Source organism: Trichomonas vaginalis, chromosome IV, assembly GCF_026262505.1.
Source record: "Trichomonas vaginalis G3 chromosome IV, whole genome shotgun sequence".
Lineage (NCBI taxonomy): Eukaryota > Parabasalia > Trichomonadida > Trichomonadidae > Trichomonas > Trichomonas vaginalis.
The window spans coordinates 32,271,591-32,291,093 of record NC_067206.1 but is presented as its reverse complement, the minus strand read 5'-3'; the positions used below and the strand labels follow the sequence as shown (position 1 = coordinate 32,291,093).

Genomic DNA, 19,503 nt, shown 5'->3' with positions numbered 1-19,503 from the left:
AATCACAGCTTAAACAGTTGAAAGATTTCAAAAATAAAGTATTAACAGAAGAAGATATTATGAATTATATAAATTATATAATCCCGAGCCGCAAAAAGCCAAAGGAACAAAAACAAAAGGAACAAAACACCCAGGTCCTTCAGACCATAAATGATGCACAAGCTTTAATTTATGATTCATTAGTTAAACCATATTCAGCCCGATTTTTAAATGAAGATCAACTTTTGGAATTCATCCTTCAACATAAACTCGAAGCGGGAAAGTATATCAAACCTTTATATACAGCATATTTAAAACAAATGAATAAAATACATCCAGAATTAATGAAGGGAGGATTGAATTCCAAAATCAAAGCAGATAAAAATTAAACCATACAACACCAAAACCTCCAACAGTAGTACCTCTCCTCCTTCAGTTAATCCTTCATCATTCACTTTATTATATCCATTTCAAACATTTAAGAAGCAAAAAGATTTTAAAAAGGATTTCAAGATATTAAATAAACCAATTGACCCGAAAATTCAACCATTAAAGGAAAAATTTAGTCGACCTTCATTTGCTCCATATCCATATTCATACGAAATCGATCATCTGGAATATTCAAAGGAAACGTTACTTATTTATTTGCCATTAACATTAACACTAGATATTTATATTGCATTCCGGTGAAAGGGAAAACAGAACAGGAAACAAGAAGAGCTATTCAATACTTACTAGATCATGAAAGAGTAGATAATATCAGGGGTGATGGTGATAAAGGATTTCAGGCAGCTATGGCTCATTATTTCCCACAAATTAATTTTTACTTTTCATCCTCTCCATATACGTTTCATAATAAAATAGTTGATGCGGTAATGAGAACTCTTAGAGATGCGTTAGGGGTTAACGGTCAGATATACTGGGATGGAAATCATGACTCCATCATAGTTAGTATGGTTATGTTGGGTACGGCGGCACTGCGTTCCACCTTACCCAACATAACCTTAAATATTTACAAAGCCGCCACCCACTTCACTTCACTAACGAACTCACTAATGTAAAAAATAAACGTTCTCACTATCGTTCTCACTAACGACTTCACTAATGTTCTCATAAATTTTCCTCAATATCTTCATCATCAGTGTTAACCCTATTGTAGTCATACTTGAAGCCATAAACTTTCTCTAACTTCTTAACGTACAATTTACATAACTTACCTTCGTCATCGTATGGTTTAATGATATAACTATTTCTATCTTTATACACAGTCAATGAAAAGTCAACTGGTCTCGGATGTATTTGAAAGAACATGTTATGCTCAGGAAGAAGAATAAATGTTTAAATGTATGTTTGTTATATTTTCGATTTGTATGAGTTGCTTTTGTTCTGTCATTTACATCCAAATAAAAATTTTCAGTAAAATAAAAAATAAAATAAAAAATAAATGATATCACCACCCTCACACGTATGAAAACATAGCCCAAAAATAAATTTAGGTGAAGTGGTGAGATCTCACCTCTTTTTTCACCTGTTTTTTCACCCTGTTGAATTCATTGCTTTATTCCTCACTGTCGTCTGCTTTCTCCAACTCTTCTAACTTCTTCTTAAGTTCAGCAATGTTGTCCTCATGAAGTTTAATCTTTCTCAAAATTCCTTCTTTATCTAATGGTTGCTTTATCTTTCTAAACTGAACTCTACCATCCTTCATTATATGAATGTAAAAACCTTCTGGAATAGTTCCTGATTTAATGTATTCTACCAAAAACTTTTGTTTCATTGCTTCAGTGACTTTAGTCGTCATTTCAATCAAATAAAAATTTTAATATTAAATAAAAATAACGTTATTTTTTCAGTAAGGAAACGCAGGAGTTTTACGATTTATTTGAGGAGTAGGTTCTGGTTTAAATGTTGGAGTCGGTTTAGGAGTTGACTTTTGAACAGGAGTTTGTACTTCCATAGGTTCAGGAGTCATTGAAGGTTTTGCTTGTGAAGGCGTTGGTTTTGGCGAAGGTGTTGGAGTTTGTTTAACTTCAGCTACTTCAGTATTATTTACAACATTTGCTTTATTTCTTTTCAACATCATAACTGCTCCTGCTGTAGCTAGCAAACCTAGTGGGAGACCATATCTTATATAAGGACTTGACCAAATGCTATTTTTGACAGGAGCTGGTGGAGCACCTAACCTTGGTGAGACTGCTCTTTGCCATTGTGCAGCTCGTAAGAAATATTCAATAGGTGCTCCATAATCGTTTGGTAAAGTTTGTTTCATAGATGGTGAAGGTTCACGAGAGCTTGATGAAGAACTCATTTATAAGCTTTAAAATAAACGTTCATCCTTTATTCCTCACCGTCGTCCGTAGCTAAGTTATAGTCATCTAATCTTATTATTGGGATTCCATTAGCACGCACCTGAATGGCAAAGCAAACAATCCCTCATAAATCCAATAAGTGGCTTTGGTACATTTTCAGTTGCTAGTTCAATAGGTCCTTTAACAGACAATTTGTATGTTATTGGAGCAGTAGATGTTTGACCTTGCTGGAAGCAAAAGTCCACTTCTGTTGGAAAACCACATAAGAAATGTGTGTTGTCATAGCTATCCCATTTATGTTCCACACTACCATCATCCACCAATGACCTCATAACATCTTCATTAAATCCTATCATATCATTGTTTGTATTGCAGGCGTTCGCAACCATTTCATAAAATCAGGTCCATATGATTTTTCGGGTTCTGCAGGCATATTTCCATAAGCTCCCATGAAAAGCTGAAGATATTTAAACTTAGGGTTCTCAAAATTAACATAATAGTTGTCTTTTCTTTCTAAATAGTGCCCAAATACTTTTAACATTAATAGGCGTATAAGCTGCTGTAAATGTTGCACTTGAACTAATCTGTATTCTTTGAGAATGAACCGTCCATAGGAATCCAATCCATAACTTTAACAGGAAAACATAAAGCCTTGTTTGTATAATGTTCTACAAGTTCTGTATAAATGTTAGGGTCTAAAGAGAATGACTTTGGATGAATGAAAATTCATTAAAATTCATCTTTGTTCGAAATAGTTGCTGGTTACAGCTGTAATAGTAACTGTTCCACTAGCTTCTACTGACTTCGTTATCATAGTGAATGGTTCATTCCATGGAACAAATTTATTTGTCGGTGGATTTGAATCTGAAGCAAATGCAACTTTAAGAGTTGGATTGAAAGCAATGATATCATTTACAGATATAGATGTGCATTGTAAGGCGTCGCTACTGAACTTTACTTTAAGCTGAATGTTTCCTGCAAAAGCTGGAATAAATCGAATAGCTTCTAATGGAAGGAATCTTCTAACAGGAATTCTTAAACGAAGCTTAAAATCAAATGATTTTCCTGCTGTAATTGGACCACTAACAATTTTGTCCTGTTCTGCATGTTCCGAATGACTCCATACATCTTCATGTCGAGTCTTTGAGAAAACATCTACTTCTCTTTATTTGTTCGGTAGTTTGTGAGTTTGAAGTTATATATGCTTCTTCTCTTGCGTTGTCTTGAGAATATACGATACGACCATTTGCAAGGATTTGATATCCAGCAACTGCATAGAAAGCGTCATCGAAACCAATCCAAAATCCTGGTGGGTTTGTTTTATTGGAACCTGAACCAATTTCTTTATCTACAATAAATTGACCTTCCATTTTATACGTAATGAATGTATTGTAAAGGTCCAACATATTTTCACCAGGAGGTGAGAGATTGAATGTTACCCATGTGTTATCTTTAGCAGTTCCAGGTTGTGATGGAATCTTTGCGTCAGAATATTTTCTATTAGTGTCACCAATTTGAACTGCATTGTCTATGATATCGAAATATGAGCGAATCTGATGAATATGCTCTGCTGGAGTAAATTCGTTTAGCTGTTCGTTCTGCGTATTTACTTCGGATAAAAATATCTATTTACTTCATTATTCTCACTCTTCTTCTTGGCATTCGTGGTGGAAGTTGTTTCTTGACATTTTCAATGAACTGTACATTCTCTTTTGTCTCAACTTCTTTCACTGGCGGGTCAGGGTTCTTTGACTCGGTTTGTTTTTCAATGAAATTCACGAACTTTGCAATAAGCTCTTGGTTCGTTATTGAAAGAACATCTGGCTTCTTTTTTCTGGTTCTATTGACTTTTCAGTTTGAATAGAAGGTTTTATATGGGCTTCGCCCTCGTGTCATGCACCTTAATGTTGTCGCTTTCTGCATTCGCTAATGGAACCTTTCTTTTTCTTACATATATTTTACCATCTTTACTCTGACTTACGTAATAGAAAGGATGTTGTATTCCTCTTGCGTCATTTAATATAATAGACTCTCGTTTCTGATTTTGACAAGCTCATTTTACATCGGTTAAAGTTTTAATTTAGTTTTTTATCTGCAGTCAAATGACTCAGACAAGTCCTACGGACAAGACCCAAGGGGTCATAGATGTTGAAGCATTGAAGAAAGAAATTCGCGAGCAAATTTTATCCGAACTGAAGGAACAAAAACAAGAACAAAAGCCAGAGAGACCAAAGAGAAAACTTAGTGAAAAAAACTTGCTGCATTAGCTGCTGGAAGACAAAAGAACCCAAGACTACTGGCGAAAAAAGCTAGAGAAGAAGCTGAAGCAAAAGCTAAAGAAGCTGAAGTGAAGAAAGAGTAAATGGTTTATTTTTATTGGAACTAAATGTATAGACAAATACCTTTATCTGTTGCGTTCAGTAGTGAAAACCCTGACGTCAAATAAAGGGGAACAGAGTAACGTTTAAGTTTCCAACAGACTGGATTGTGAACATAAATGAAGAAAAATATATTGGCATAACAAATATGTATATAACACGTGCATTTTAGGAAAGTTGACTTTATACTTCAAGTCGAGATAGAAAATGACGAACAGTCTTTAAGCGCCCAAAACATTCACATATACAAATACTTTAAAGACGATACAACATTGTTGCAATGTATGATTTCATTTAATGAAATGTTCGAGAAAAAGTTTAACATTGAAGTACAAACTTTACAGCCTTTACGTGTGTTTCTTGCACAACTGAAAGAAGAAGGTAGTCAGCCACAACTTATAGACTTTCATTATGAATTTAATGAAAATGAAGATGGAACACATGACTGTCAGTTTGTTATATATTCACCATTCAATGAAGTAGCTAAAGAGAAAGAAAATCCATTACGTATAAGGTTTCAAATCTCTGAACCCAATGAAGACTTCAAGAATGTTTTCAATTATGATGCAATGCTTCCGAGGAAAAATGAATTTTCAAAGATTGTAACACCTGGCATTTGGGATAGAAAGCAAGCTATATTATATTCAAACTTAAGTAAGGGAGTTGAAAATGAGTTCATTGGTCATACAAGAACTTCACCACTTCCTAACCCTAAATATAGGGTGTCCAAAGGTGCGTTTAGCACAGCGCTCTATATGAGACTATTAAAGGAGATATATGCTGATTATAAATATATAATAAAAAATATGAATATATGTATATGATGAGTAAGTTGTATTTTGGCGCTATGCCGGGATATAAAATGAATTTTGAGACAAGAGGCGGTTTCGCGGGAAATTTTGGCGGGATTTTTTTCATTTTTTTAATGAATCATAAAGAAAACATCCTCGCTCTTGCAAAAAAATGCAAAGACTGTAAAAAAATCTACGAGACATTGGTAAAATGCTTCGGTATGGATGCTCCTAGCTATTCCACTGTAACGTATCATGTTAGGATGTATCACTTCATGAACAAAAAGGCGCCCATCATAAAAATTGACAAAAAATCGCCGGATCAAAGAAAAATCAAAGCAATTCTTCAAGCGCTAGATGAAGACCCAAGAGCATCACTCAGAAGGATAGAGGAGATGACAAAGATACCATGTACAACAGTCAGTTATTATCTGCACAATTATTTGAACTACAAACTAGCGTATACACGTTGGGTTCCGCACAATCTTAATTCAGTTCAAAAAAAATCTAGAGTCCAATCTTCGAAAGAGCTCCTCTCTATATTGGGTGCGTATCAATCCAAGAAGTTTCGCTTTTTAGTAACAGGGGACGAGTCTTGGTTTCAATATGCAACAGAAGCCAAAATCATGTGGATCCCGAAGGATGAAAATCCGCAAACATTCCCGAAGAAAAAAATTGACACACCAATGATGATGTTGTCGGTTTTTTGGGGCGTGAATGGCATCATCGCAATTGATATTCTTCAAAAACCTAATACGATGAATGCTCAGTATCTAATTGACAATGTTCTTACTCAAATTATCAATTCTGATGAGTTTGAGAAATCCAAACAACAAAAACAAAAGTTTGCAATTCATTTTGATAATTCAAGAGTTCACAAAAGTCATAAGGTAATGAATTACTTGGTGGAAAACAATGTCAAAGTTGTTCCAAACCCAATTTATTCACCTGATATTGCACCCTCTGACTTTTATTTATTCGGCACGCTAAAAAAGAGAGCTGAAGGACGCGAATTCGCGAGTCCAGATGATCTTGAAAATTTTGTAAGAGAGCAATTTGAGCAATTTTCTCATGATGATTTAAAGCGTGTCTTTCAAGCCTGGATCGATCGCTGCGAACGCGTGATTGAATCCAATGGTGATTATATTTAAATAAACTTTATATATATGTAACTTGTTTATTTCTATTCGCAGTATTCAGGTTTGTGCTAAACACACCTTTGGACACCCTATACTATAAATTAACTGGCTTCAATCGTGAGTTTTGGATAGACATGTTCTCCACTCATGACCATAACTGCCCAGTGTTCTTACCTCCAGACCATAAGGACTGTCTCTACATTGAAGCACAACTCTTAAACTCTACCATCGCAGTATTGTAAATGACCACATGGGCTTCGCCTTGCCGCTAGCGGCTTATTTTTATCACGAATGACCTCATTGCTGACAAAAATAAATGACCTTATTATTTTTCTCATTCATGACCTCAGAACTTAAGCTTTCTTATGAATGAAGTCTTAGTCTGAATAGAAAAGTTAAACTTTTCAGCAAAGCAAGGACTAGAAGACTTACATAAGTCAAATCCAATCTCTTGACCATCATGAAGTGCTTTGTAAAGTTTCATAACACTGAACTCAGAGTCTTTGTCAAATTTTCCTTGCGGAACCATTAAACCTTTATCTTCATTGTAATAGCATTGTATAGCTTCAGGAAACATTTCATTAGCTGTTAAAGCAAGGACGTCTTGTTTGACACCTTTGCAACGTGCATGGAATGCAACTTCATTTAAATCGTTTGTGAGTAAGTCTATGTAGGTCTTCTTTCCACAAAATATTGACTTGTATGCTAAACTTTGTTTTCCAGGTGTTATTTCTGCAAAGTCGCTATGAAATTGACCAAGGTTTTTACCAATGAGAACTCTTCCATAACGTTTCTCAAACTCTTCAGCTAAACGAGGGATATCTTCATTGTAGAGATGCATACTGTCGGTATCGCTATAAAAGATGTCCATTCCTAAGTCTTCAGCAGTACAGAATACTTCACACATTATTCTCTTCGACATAGATAGAATATTAACACCAAGTGGACAGAAGTTAAAGTGTCTGCAAATGCTTTTCGTTAGCTTGAAAATAGTTTTATCTGAACCATCCAAACCTTCGAACTTCACTATATGGTTGTAGTTTCTGATGGCATATCTTATAGCATCTTTGTCATCTACTATGGTTATTTTTGACTCAATAGGAGATAGAATAGTTTTGCCATAAATACTGTTCAGAATGAGCTTTATATTTTCTTGCAAAGGATTTCCTTCTTTCTTATACTTTAACCTTAACTCAAACAACTTCTTTACTTCATCTCTTATTCTAATATCTCTGTTTCCATCGTAATAGTATCCTTGCAACACTTCACATTTGACACCTTGATATTTTATGAGGTCTTGTAATGTTATATGGTCAACATACATGAACAGCAAGTGTTTGAACTTCTGGGAACGTTAAGTTCTGGATTTAGTTCAGGGTCACAAACTATTAAAGGAAAGTGTCTATGTATTCCAATCTCTGTTATCTTAATGAGAACAAAGAAGCCAGACATAAACTTTTCACCAATGGGTTCCTTTTGGTCGTCATCGAATAAATGTCTCATGAGATACTCTGTGCTTAACATCTCATCCTTCATAACCTTTGGAATTCCTTCTAAAGTATAAAGTCTTGCTATAGCTGATGGATATAATGAAACAGCGTCGAAGTCAGCAATGAGTTTCTTTTCGCTCTTTTGTTTCATGTTATCTGACAGCATACATCTTCCACCTTGAATGCATCTGAAATAAATTCTCTTGGTTTATTTGAGAGGTCATATAAATTTCCATTCGGGAAGTACACTCTGTTCTCAAACAATTTGTTAGCAATAGAACAAATACTAACGTAGTCATATACGTTTAAATCAAACTCTTTCAATATGTCATTGCGGAACTTAACAAAACCTTCTCTTAAAATTCTTACATCTTGTTTGCAATAAAATGAGCTATATTTTTCTAAGTCGAAGTGGTTTTCATCTATTCTGCAACCTTTGATGGAATCTATGTTTTTCATGAACGTATCAATATCTTTTACAAACTTACATGCTTCAGAAATGACACCAGTTCTGTTGTCATTTGCTAACAAAACACTGCTGTAGTAGTTGTATGGAAATACTTCTTTCGGTCCTGTTTGTAAGTTAAACATAGCAGGAAATAGTTTAAGCTTCTTATTTATAACACTGTAAGAGTCTTTTATAATAATTGCCCGTCCTTTATATAAACCAGTTATTTGCATTGTTCGTGAACCTTTAATGATGGGAGTTCCTTTCACTTCTGTCATGTGTCTTAAGATGAAGTTTATATCATAACTGAGGTTATGGAAATATATTAAACTCTTGTCAGGAAGTCGTTCCAAAAATTCTGTTGCACAGTTCTGACCCCAAATGCTTTCACTCACTGAACCATCTTCACTGTCATAACAGATGTTAAAAGCTTTATGAAAGCCATCCGTACTACACTCAAAGTCAGCAAAGAAAACGTGCTCAGGAATGAACTTGCACTTATTTTTATTTACTTCTTTTGACTCGGCTTTCTTCTTCAGTTGTACACAATACTTTGGAGCATATGTCAAATCTTTAAATGGTGCAAGGTTCTGTTTATATAAGTCAGTCGTATATGTGAAAAGTTCTCCATAAGAAATAGGTTCGAAATATTTGCACTCCCACAATGTTTTCATAACATCCCATAGCGGTGTAGTTCTATCCATGCGAACTACATATTTATCTTCTCTCTTTGTATAAATCTTCATCTGTTTCTCAATGTTCATTCCACCACACTCCTTCAAGATTTCTATATAGTTGCGAATGAAATATGTTGTCATTGGAAGTCTTTCATTTAGCATGTAGTGGTCTTCAACAAGAAGTAAGTCAATAGTTCGAACAGTTTCACATTCTTTTGGTATGTATCTCTTTATTTCATTATGTCTTGAGTCATTGAAGTAACCAATGGTAACATTAAATGCTATACCTGTTGCGTCAGAAATTTCTTGTACTTTACTTTGAGGAAAGTCTCTAACACGAATGACTTCTCTCATGTGGTCAATAGTTTCTTCATTTACTCCAGCCTGAATGCAAGCATAAACGAAACAATTGTCTTCTGTCATAAGTGTTGCAGTTCTTTTGTTCAGTTCATTGAAGATTTGGTAGCGTTCAAGATTTATAGGTAATGTGCAAAGATACTTCCAGAACTGACCGCTTCTCTTCTTATAAAACTTCTTTTCACCATTATCTTTCCAAAAGCTTTCTATAAGTGCTGGGTTTCCTGTTTGCTTAAGAGCTTCCAAAATGGCTTTCTGGTCATTTGTCAGTGTGCTTTCATCTCTATATGGTCTCTTTTTTGGTTTGCCTTTCTTTACATCTGACATCGTTAAGCCTTCATATTCTGTTAAATCATACATCTTTATTTCAGTAAGATTCTTTATGTTTGTCAAGAAGAAGTCATAGTGCATTTCAACAATACCTGCAGCATTTGCTTCTATCTCTGATATAAAGTTCTCCTTCAAGAGCTGATGTAGTAATGTTCCAATATTATTGAGGTTTAACGTAGAACATTCATACTTTCCACCAAGTTTATAACATACCATCCATCTCTGTTGTGAGTTTATTTTAATTTTCTCTAAGAGTCTCATGAAAACCTTACCGAAATGTTTGTGTAAGTAGTCTCTGTTTGGTTCATCTAAAGCTTCGATGTTAAAGTCAATGAGTCTATTGCCTGACTTCACATTTCTCTTCCTATTCTCTTCATCTTTCTTTAACCATCTCTCACCTTCTTTTGGTTTGTCGTCAATGGAACGAATGACATCGTTAGCTTTGCGAACTTGTTCTATAGCACTTTTAAACATCTCTCTTCTCTGTTGTTTCAGTGTGTCGTCTCTTCTTCTTGTTTCACCAACGTTTGCATTTGTTATGTCAAACATTTCTCTTCTTACTTCATGAGGTACTGAACGTCTATGATATAAGTCAATAGCAACGTCATTTAAAGGAAAAGTTCTTGCATGGACTTCGTCCTCGCCGCGTTGCGGCTTTATGAACTCATGAATTCTATCATAAGTTATTTCACCATTGTAGTCATTGAGGATGTCAGCGAGTGCTTTTTTGTTTGTCGCGTAATGTGTTGCTACTTCTATGTTAGCTTCTGTAAGAAGTTGTTTTATTTCCGAGTGTTCTAACTTAGACAACTTCCGATACATCTTTAGTAGGAAATAAAAAATATTTTTTTTAAAAAATTAGATTACATTTTTTAAGTTATTTTTCAAAATAATTTAATATTTTTATTTTAATGAAACACATGCAAGATTGCAAGTTCTTTTCATACAATGCTCTCGCTACTGCCATCAAGAATGAGTTCAATGGTGCTTCAAACGTTAATGTTATCTTTAACAAGAAGTTTGTGAAAGAATCTAAGTTTGGTCAGTATGTCAGACCATTAGCTATTGTCATTGACCGCAAACGTTATACTTCACAAGAGTTAGCAGTAGTTTTGAAACAAAAGAGTTTCTTCGTGAATGTCAAAGATACTCATTATACTGTTATAAAGAACTCTAATATTGACTTCTTCAGTATTGTTTTAGATTTATCGCAGCAGAAAGAATATAAGAAAGGTGAAACAAATGTGAAATATTATCCTTCATCTCTGAAGACAATAACGAACAAAGATGTTATACAGAAATTCTTACCAAAGGTTGAAGAAGCTTCAATTGACATTGACGAAGGAAGTGAAATGGTTGAAGAAATTGACCCTGAAGCTATTTAAGCAAAAATATATTTTTGGTTAGTCTTCATATCGATATTTTACAACAATTCCCCAATGTATAAACTTTTCATACGCTTTTTCATAAGCTTTATATACCTTCAGAAATTTTGCATAATCTTTAGAAGCATTTAGATATTGTTTAAATGCTTTATATACCTTCAGAAATTTTGCATAATCTTTTACATGTTGTTCGTTCTCTTCTTCTGTCATGAGTTCCGAATATTCTAAATTCATGTTCTTTCATATGAGATAAAATTTTATAAAAAAATAAAATTAGCTTAGATTTTTTTATTCTTCCTCTTTGAAGTTGTCGAAATATTCTGTTATTTTTTCCTTCAGTAATGGTAAGTCTTCTTTGAATGTAAGTATTGTGCAACCTTTGATGTCATAGTGTGTTTGAGGAAGAGTACTTTTGACAATTTCCTTTATTTGCTCATTCGGTGTCATTGAAATCGGTAAGTTTTCACGATAGAACCAGTTTCTGTCAGATTGTAAATCTTAGCAAGGTCATAAAAGCTTTTGTTGTTTCTTCTGACTAAATGCAACATAACCATATCTCTGTCTTCTTCTTTCTCCAACTCTTCAGTATATATCATATACTTATAGTTCTTTTCCTTTCCTTTTGGTACTGAACGCGGTATTCTTTTCTGTATGCTTTTGTCTTTGGATTCAATGACTTCATCTTTTGCATGAAGTTTCTTTTCCATCTCTCCACGTTCTGCTTTATATAGTTCATCTAACATCATGAAAATATAACAAGCATAACGAGGTGAAGCCCACATTGCTACAGCGTTTACTAAAAGTCTATGAACATAATAACCTTTCAAACCAGGAGCCAAATTCTTGCGATTTTCGTACGGAATCTCTTCTCTCGGTTTTCCGAGGGAAGCAATCATATGAGGAAATTCTTCTAAAAGTTCTTTTGTCTGTTGGTTTTCAAACCAATGATATGCTTGCTTTGTAGAACGAAGAGCATTCATTATACTTTGCATTTGGTACATGTCATCTTTGACTGAACGAATGAGACGTAACTGTTTGTTATACTGTATGTACTCGTATTCTTCATTAATGGCTTCATGAACGATAGCAATTGTTGTGTTCTCTGATGTTGACATTACTGTCTTTACATACAAAATAAAAAAATAAATAAAAATAAAACTAACTTTATTTTTCTGTGTTAAAGAAATGTTAAAAATTCATGGTTACATATGTGAAAAGAAGTCACGAACAAATGAAGGTCATAAGATTCAGCACATAATTCTGAATTGAATGGTGTGTCATACATGTCAAACCGTCAAGAATTGAAGGAGATACGAGGCTATAAAGATTTTGGATATTTTCTGACACACACCCTGAGGGAAAAGTGACAAAACACGACGATAGAAAAAGTGACAAAATGAGAGAAAGTTGTTTCCCGACCAAAATGCAATCATGTTGAAAAAGTGACATTTGTAAAGTTGGACGATAGGATTTCCTGAAAAAGTGCAAGACTTGTCTTGAATCAGGACAAGATTTGTCTTGAAAAAATACAAGACTTGTTCTGAAAAAATACAAGACTTGTCTTGAATCAGGACAATTGTTCTCAAATTTGAGAACTTTACAAGAAAAACTGACTAAAAAGTGCAAGTCTTGTTCTGAATCAGGACAAGATTTGTCTTGAAAAAATACAAGACTTGTTCTGAAAAAATACAAGACTTGTCTTGAATCAGGACAAAACTTTACAAAATGTAAACTTTACATAACCGTTTCTATCGTACATGATATTTAGTTGACATTGTAAACTATCTTCATGTAAAGTATGGCGGTTTGAAACCGTCGGGAACCTTCACTTTTTTGACGAACTTTCCGCAGCAATTTTTAAAATGTGTGAAAACTCAACGGTTTGACACGTGCCATATGTCATTTTACTCAGAATTTTGTGCTGAATTCAGCAAAAATAAATGGTTCATTTACTCACAATATTTTTGTACAAAACGACCCCAAACTTTTAACTTCTTTTCTGCAGTTTCTAATGCTATCTTAGCGAGTTCATATTCTCTAAATTCTCTCTTTAAATCTTCTTGTTCCCATTGGTCTAGTTCGTATGGAGAATCTCTATAATCATAACATATCTCACGTTCATGTTCTAATTGTTTTTCATGCATTTTTCTAACTTCTTGTTCGAACAAAGGTTTAGCATTCTCTACTGTATCTTCAAGTTCTTCTTCATCTAATTTCTCATGAACTTTCTTGTCTATGGAGTCCATAATTTTCCAACTGCTATGCAATATTTTGGAGAAGCCCACATTGCTATATAGTTTATAAGTCTTGGGTCTACATACGTTCCTCTAACCTGTTTGATTTCATCAGGAATTCCTGCATGAATTTTGTATAAAAAGCAACCGTCTGTATTCCGACGGTTGCTATATTCTTCACAAAACGCCTTATAATACTCTTCCCAGGACTTATTTTCCAACAACTTTCATGAGATAAATAAGAAATAACTTTCATTTTTCATTAGATAACTGTTATTTTTGACGAAGTGAAGATTTGCACTTCGTCAAAAAATCCCTGAAATCAAGAATTAATCCCGTCAAATACAAAAAATGAGGGTAGAAATGAGGTTAGATAACTGTTATTTTTGACGAAGTGAAGATTTGCACTTCGTCAAAAAATCCCTGAAATCAAGAATTAATCCCGTCAAATACAAAAAATGAGGGTAGAAATGAGGTTAGATCTAACCATCTACCCTAAACATTATTTTTGGTCATGGACTTCGTCCTCGCCGCTTTGCGTCTTTATGTTAAAATAAATGGTACCATTAATAATACATGACTGTTCTCATTCATGTCTGATTTACATCTAATGAAAAAGTTTAGAAGAATTTTCTTATTCTTTCTGGCATATTTTTGTCTTTCCAGTACTCCCGCTCTAATGGTCCCAGATGTGTTGGCTTTGACTCTCTCAAGTTCTTAGATGGTATAACATCTTCAACACCTCCTTCATATCTTACTTTATAAGTGTCATCGTTTATGTTGTAGTCAAGTATTTCAATAACCACTCCTCGCTTTGCTTCGTCAATGGTTTCAGCAAGTTTGCCATTACTACTTTCGACTAATTTATGTCGAGGATAAAACGCAATAGAGTCGTCGGCAGCTTTTATAAGATATCCATTACCTTGCGTAGAGTCTACGATATAATAATTTCGACTTAACCTTAAACGTTTCTTTGTCAACGGTTTGTCGTCAAGAACTACACGAACTTTTGTACCAGGAATGAGGGTAAATTGTGTTGAATTTCTGATATTTTGTGTTTGGCTTCGTTTCTTTTGTATATACTTTTCTTCTTGTTGTTGTGTCATTGAATTTGGTGTATGTCCTGTTGTAGAATGTGTTGAGGAATTATATACTTCGAGAAAATGTTTCATTGTTTCTTCGGTAAAGTCTCGCTCTTGATTTAAATCTCTGAGCGTTCTTATGAAGCGGTTTATGATGCCGAGTATGTTATGGTTATGGTCTTCAGTAGTGTAGTGAGTTATGTTATGCTTAATGAGAAAATCTGTGATTTCATTGCTGAGATATGCACTGTCTTGGTCTGATGTTAAAGTACTTGGGCTATGTTCTGCTACAAACTTTTGTAAAACTCTTAACACTTCACGAGTTCCTTTATTCATCATTGGATATGCATATGCTTTGCGAGTGTTAACATTAATGAAGATGAGGAATGGTTTATGTCCTCCTTTTCTGCTTTGAATGAGAGTGTCAAATTGGTATGCGTCTGGAGTGTTGGAGTAAATTGGTAAAAAGTAGTCGTAAGGGTTTATTTTTGTTTGATGTACAACATTTTTGTCAAAGAACCTTTTCACTTCAGCTCTGTTAGTAAATCCCCAACTCTTTGCAGCTTCATTGAACTTCTTAAATGACCTCCATGGATGTTGTTCGAATACTTCTTTCAAGCTCATTTATGTAAAGTTAAAGATTTTATTCTAGGCTCAAGCGCGTTCATTGAACGCGGTACCATGCAAATACAGTCACAAATGGTGGCATGTAATCTGCACCCGAGCCTGTTGGATTTGTTGTGAAAGTATGGACATGATTTCCTCCTGGTTCAGTTGGTCGAAAAGTCTTTTTTGCTGAATTGTTATAAGATGGAGATAAAACATCATTGCCAGCTTCATACTCTGAGTTGTATAATGGATGGTCTCTTAATGAGTGGCTATGGTCGCCAGAAAAGTTTGTAGTTCCTGTATGAGTGTGCGGTGGAAGGTTTGCTTCAGTAATTTTCTTCGAACCTCCTGTTTGCTTTGAAGAGTTAGCACAGTATAAGAATTTGTCTACAATCTGCTGCCATGTACCAAAACCTAAAACTGTTGCTGGATTTGTTGAGTTCATTGACGTATAAATAGAGCCTATAGGATATAATGTTTCGAAAAAACCAGAATTTTCGAAAAAGTGACACCAACTATTAAAGTTATTTTATTACTAGATTTATTTACAAATTATAAGATAATATCATTAACCGAATATATTTTTAATATAAATAAAAAACTTTTTTTATACAAAAAATTACAATCAATCGATAAATATTATAAAACATTTATTCCAAAAAGATTAAGTAATAGGTGGGATCCTGCATATAATATAATTTTATGTCATAAAGTTTACAAATTTTAGATGGACCACAGTGAGAATGTGAGTGGTTAATTTAAAGGTGGTCTGATAAAGACATCGAAGCTTACTCAACACAGCATGAAGCAGTTTCTAATACACAATCTTACTAGTGGTGTTTCGGTCGCCAGCGCTCTCATAGGGGTGCTGATTTCAAAAACCACTACTTCAAATTATTCAACAATACTCAATGCAGCATGAAGCAGCTACTACTGCTGTATCTTACTGGTAGTGTTTTGGTCGTTGGCTCTTGCACAGTCTCTCAGATTTTCAAATTTTTTTTCAACACTATCTTGTTTCGCTCTCAGAAAGCTATCCTACAAAGACATCGAAGCTTACTCAACACAGCATGAAGCAGTTTCTAATACACAATCTTACTAGTGGTGTTTCGGTCGCCAGCGCTCTCATAGGGGTGCTGATTTCAAAAACCACTACTTCAAATTATTCAACAATACTCAATGCAGCATGAAGCAGCTACTACTGCTGTATCTTACTGGTACTGTTCTTCGCTTCTTACTATCAACTCTAAACTAGTTCGATGTATTATTTATTCATATATAAATATATACATATATAAATATATACATATATAAATATATACATATATAAATATATACATATATAAATATATACATATATAAATATATACATATATAAATTATACATATATAAATATATACATATATAAATATATACATATATAAATATATACATATATAAATATATACATATATAAATATATACATATAAAATATATACATATATAAATATATACATATATAAATATATACATATATAAATATATACATATATAAATATATACATATATATAAATATACATATATATAAATATACATATATATAAATATACATATATATATAAATATATAAATAACAAAATACAATCAAAAAATAGTGTTTGGAAATTTAAGGTTAAGTGTCACTTTTTCGTAAATTCTACCACACTCCCATGTACCAAAACCTAAAACTGTTGCTGGATTTGTTGAGTTCATTGACGTATAAATAGAGCCTATAGGATATAATGTTTCAAGAATCTGAGTCTTTAATGTTTGAAGCTCTGTTTTGTCGGCTTTACTGTCTAACATTGCTGGTAGTTCATATGCTTCAAAGTTTCTGGCATGACTTTCAATGTTCCTGCAACTCTTATCTAAACTGTTAAGAGTATCTTTTACGCTTGTACTCGGATTCTCTAAAGGTGCACTTGAACCCAAATCATAGTTCAATATTATGTCGTCTGCTCTAACAGTAGTGAAGGATTTATGTGTATGGTTCTTGTCAGCTTTATTATCATATAAATCTTGAGCAGTGAATTTAACATTATTTTCATCATCCATGACATAAACATTTTTACAGCTAATTTCTTTCTTCGTTGTTATGTTTTCATTTGAAGTTAAACCTTGTGGAAAGTTTGGAGGCTTATAATATAAAGCAGCCGCGTGCGGCGGAGCCCAGCCCTCCCCACCAGTTCCGTCAACCGTTCCTTTAATACTTTCTATAGCAACAGTTGAGAAGGAGTTATGTGTATGTTCTTTATCTGCTTTTTTATCTAACATTGCTGGTAGTTTATATGTTTCAAAGTTTCTGACATGACCTTCAATGTTCATACATTTACTATTTAAGGAGTTTAGTGTATCTTTTACGCTTGTACTTGGATTCTCTAATGGTGCACTTGAACCAAGGGTATAGTTCAATATTATGTCGTCTGCTCTAACAGTAGTGAAGGATTCATGTGTATGGTTCTTGTCAGCTTTACTATTTAATGTAGCTTGAAGTTCATTTATATCGGAGATATTGTGTTTATGAGATTTCAAAACTTTGTTCGTTGCGTCAAGTTCATCTTTGTCGGCTCTACTTTTAATAGCATCTTCAAAAGTTATTTTTGCCTTAACTCTCAATGTAAATCTTGGTTCAACTAATACACCGTTAACATTGAAAGTAGAGGCATAAATTTCATCGTTATAACTAAATGCTTCTAGCGCTTTACCTGTGTCATAATGTACAGTACAGCTTATGTCATAACCTTTAGCACGAATGTATTTATATCTTCTTTCATTAACATCTTCCGTCTTCACTTTTTCATCCTGTGTTAAATATCCATGGTAGTCCGTTATAATCTGTTCATCTGAAGTTATATAATGAACATGGTTTTTATCTGCTTTACTATTTAATGTAGCTTGAAGTTCATTTATATCGGAGATATTGTGTTTATGTTCTTTATCTGCTTTTTCGGCTAATTTCTCTTCTATCTCATTTATTTCAAGTTCATGCCTACCACCACCTCCTTCAGAAGTATTTTTCTTCAGCTCTTGAAGAACGTCCACTTCGCCATCTTTGGTGTCAATAATGAGACTTTGAGTTAAAACCTTTCCTGTCTTAATGGATGTTTGTAAAACTTCTTCTTCACCGTGTTCGGGGTCATGGTCGTCATCATATCTTGTGAAATCAGAGATGTTGTCATACATTAAGCATATCTGTCTCAAAAGTTCTGCTATTTGAAACTGGAACGAAAGATATACAGAACTTTCATCATCTCCTAAAGTCAAGTCTGCTTTCTTAAGTATTTCTTGAATGTATGCAATGAGAACAGAGTACCTTGGAAAATATTCGAACAATATTTCATTAGCTGTTGGTTTTGGTGGTTCTTCTGGAGTTTCTGTTGGAGTTTCTGCATCTCTTGACTTCAATGCTCTTGCTCTCAAAGACCTAAATGTTAGAGCACCGGGTTTTACAAAGGACTTTATAAATGTTTAATAGTTCCTGGTAAGTTATTGTTAGCATTAAGTAAGTTCCTTATGCTTCCATCATGTACGTCCATAGCACTATGTAAAAAATCTATACTTTTCTTGTAGTCAGCAATAGACTGACTGTGATTTTTTAAAGATTTGTCAATACCTTTAAGCCAATCTTCATGCATGTCTGATACTGAGCCAAGAATATCATTTGCTTCCTTTAGTGTATTTTGTGCTTCTCGTAAAGTATCCAATCCCGTACGTGCATTGTTTGCCTATACGTCTTACAGTATCTATTTGACTCCTTGTTTCTTGCATCCAACCAGATAAAGTTTTTAATAGTATCCGAACCATTTGAAATGAAGTTCAAAGCATTTTAACGTCATCTAAAGCTTCTTCACCAAGTACTGCCCATATCTTTCCGATTTGGTATTGAAGAACTCCATATGAAGCAGCTGTTAAACCAGTATTTATAAGGTCCCATATCCATGATTTAGCAGTTTTTTTCCATCCTTTCCATCCAAACCGTTTTCGCCTTGAGGTCCTTGTATTCCTTGTATTCCTTGTTCCTTGTGGTCCGGTGTCACCCTTCTCTCCTTTCAGTTCATCTTTATGTTCGTTATAATATTCTAATGTCATAAGGTGTACATCATTACTGCTACCAGCAACGCCGAGAATTTGTTTCTCATTCATGACTAAATTCTTTAGGCATTTAATGTTGTCGTCAAATCGAAAGCTCTTTAACAATTCAATGAGAACATTCAGTACTTTCACTAATAAGGCATCTACTGTAGAATTTATATATTGCACCGTTCCATCATTTA

The 19,503-nt window shown here is 33.9% G+C and overlaps 7 protein-coding genes and 2 pseudogenes across 9 annotated transcripts, besides 5 other annotated features; 3 read left to right on the top strand and 6 right to left on the bottom strand.

Moving 5' to 3' along the window:
• Positions 1–974: 974 nt before the first annotated feature.
• Positions 975–1,549: a terminal%2Cinverted (terminal inverted repeat of Maverick-1C transposon ID:TVAGG3_0207210).
• Positions 975–19,503: part of a mobile genetic element that runs on past the window's edge.
• On the top strand, positions 4,391–4,650 carry TVAGG3_0207330 (annotated as a pseudogene). The gene has a single exon. A coding segment is annotated over exon 1 (260 nt).
• Positions 5,385–5,412: a terminal%2Cinverted (terminal inverted repeat of Mariner transposon ID:TVAGG3_0207300).
• Positions 5,385–6,688: a mobile genetic element.
• Positions 5,481–6,608, top strand: TVAGG3_0207310 (Mariner transposase; the record flags this gene model as incomplete). Its single annotated transcript, XM_051226519.1, has 1 exon — positions 5,481–6,608. One exon carries the CDS (start codon positions 5,481–5,483, stop codon positions 6,606–6,608), a length of 1,128 nt encoding a protein of 375 aa, XP_051111505.1.
• Positions 6,661–6,688: a terminal%2Cinverted (terminal inverted repeat of Mariner transposon ID:TVAGG3_0207300).
• Positions 6,943–7,437, bottom strand: TVAGG3_0207290 (organellar and viral DNA polymerase type B; the record flags this gene model as incomplete). The annotated part of the gene is made up of 1 exon (XM_051226518.1): positions 6,943–7,437. The coding sequence occupies one exon, from the start codon at positions 7,435–7,437 to the stop codon at positions 6,943–6,945; it is 495 nt and encodes a 164-aa protein (XP_051111504.1).
• TVAGG3_0207280 (organellar and viral DNA polymerase type B) lies at positions 8,953–10,159 on the bottom strand (the record flags this gene model as incomplete). Its single annotated transcript, XM_051226517.1, has 1 exon — positions 8,953–10,159. A coding segment is annotated over one exon (1,207 nt), but the record flags the coding sequence as incomplete, so codon positions are not given.
• TVAGG3_0207270 (organellar and viral DNA polymerase type B) lies at positions 10,267–10,720 on the bottom strand (the record flags this gene model as incomplete). Its single annotated transcript, XM_051226516.1, has 1 exon — positions 10,267–10,720. A coding segment is annotated over one exon (454 nt), but the record flags the coding sequence as incomplete, so codon positions are not given.
• On the top strand, positions 10,810–11,283 carry TVAGG3_0207260 (uncharacterized protein; the record flags this gene model as incomplete). The annotated part of the gene is made up of 1 exon (XM_051226515.1): positions 10,810–11,283. The coding sequence occupies one exon, from the start codon at positions 10,810–10,812 to the stop codon at positions 11,281–11,283; it is 474 nt and encodes a 157-aa protein (XP_051111501.1).
• Positions 11,572–12,398, bottom strand: TVAGG3_0207250 (annotated as a pseudogene). The gene has a single exon. A coding segment is annotated over exon 1 (827 nt).
• On the bottom strand, positions 14,371–15,223 carry TVAGG3_0207240 (integrase core domain containing protein family; the record flags this gene model as incomplete). Its single annotated transcript, XM_051226514.1, has 1 exon — positions 14,371–15,223. A coding segment is annotated over one exon (853 nt), but the record flags the coding sequence as incomplete, so codon positions are not given.
• Positions 17,426–18,412, bottom strand: TVAGG3_0207230 (keratin-associated protein family; the record flags this gene model as incomplete). Its single annotated transcript, XM_051226513.1, has 1 exon — positions 17,426–18,412. A coding segment is annotated over one exon (987 nt), but the record flags the coding sequence as incomplete, so codon positions are not given.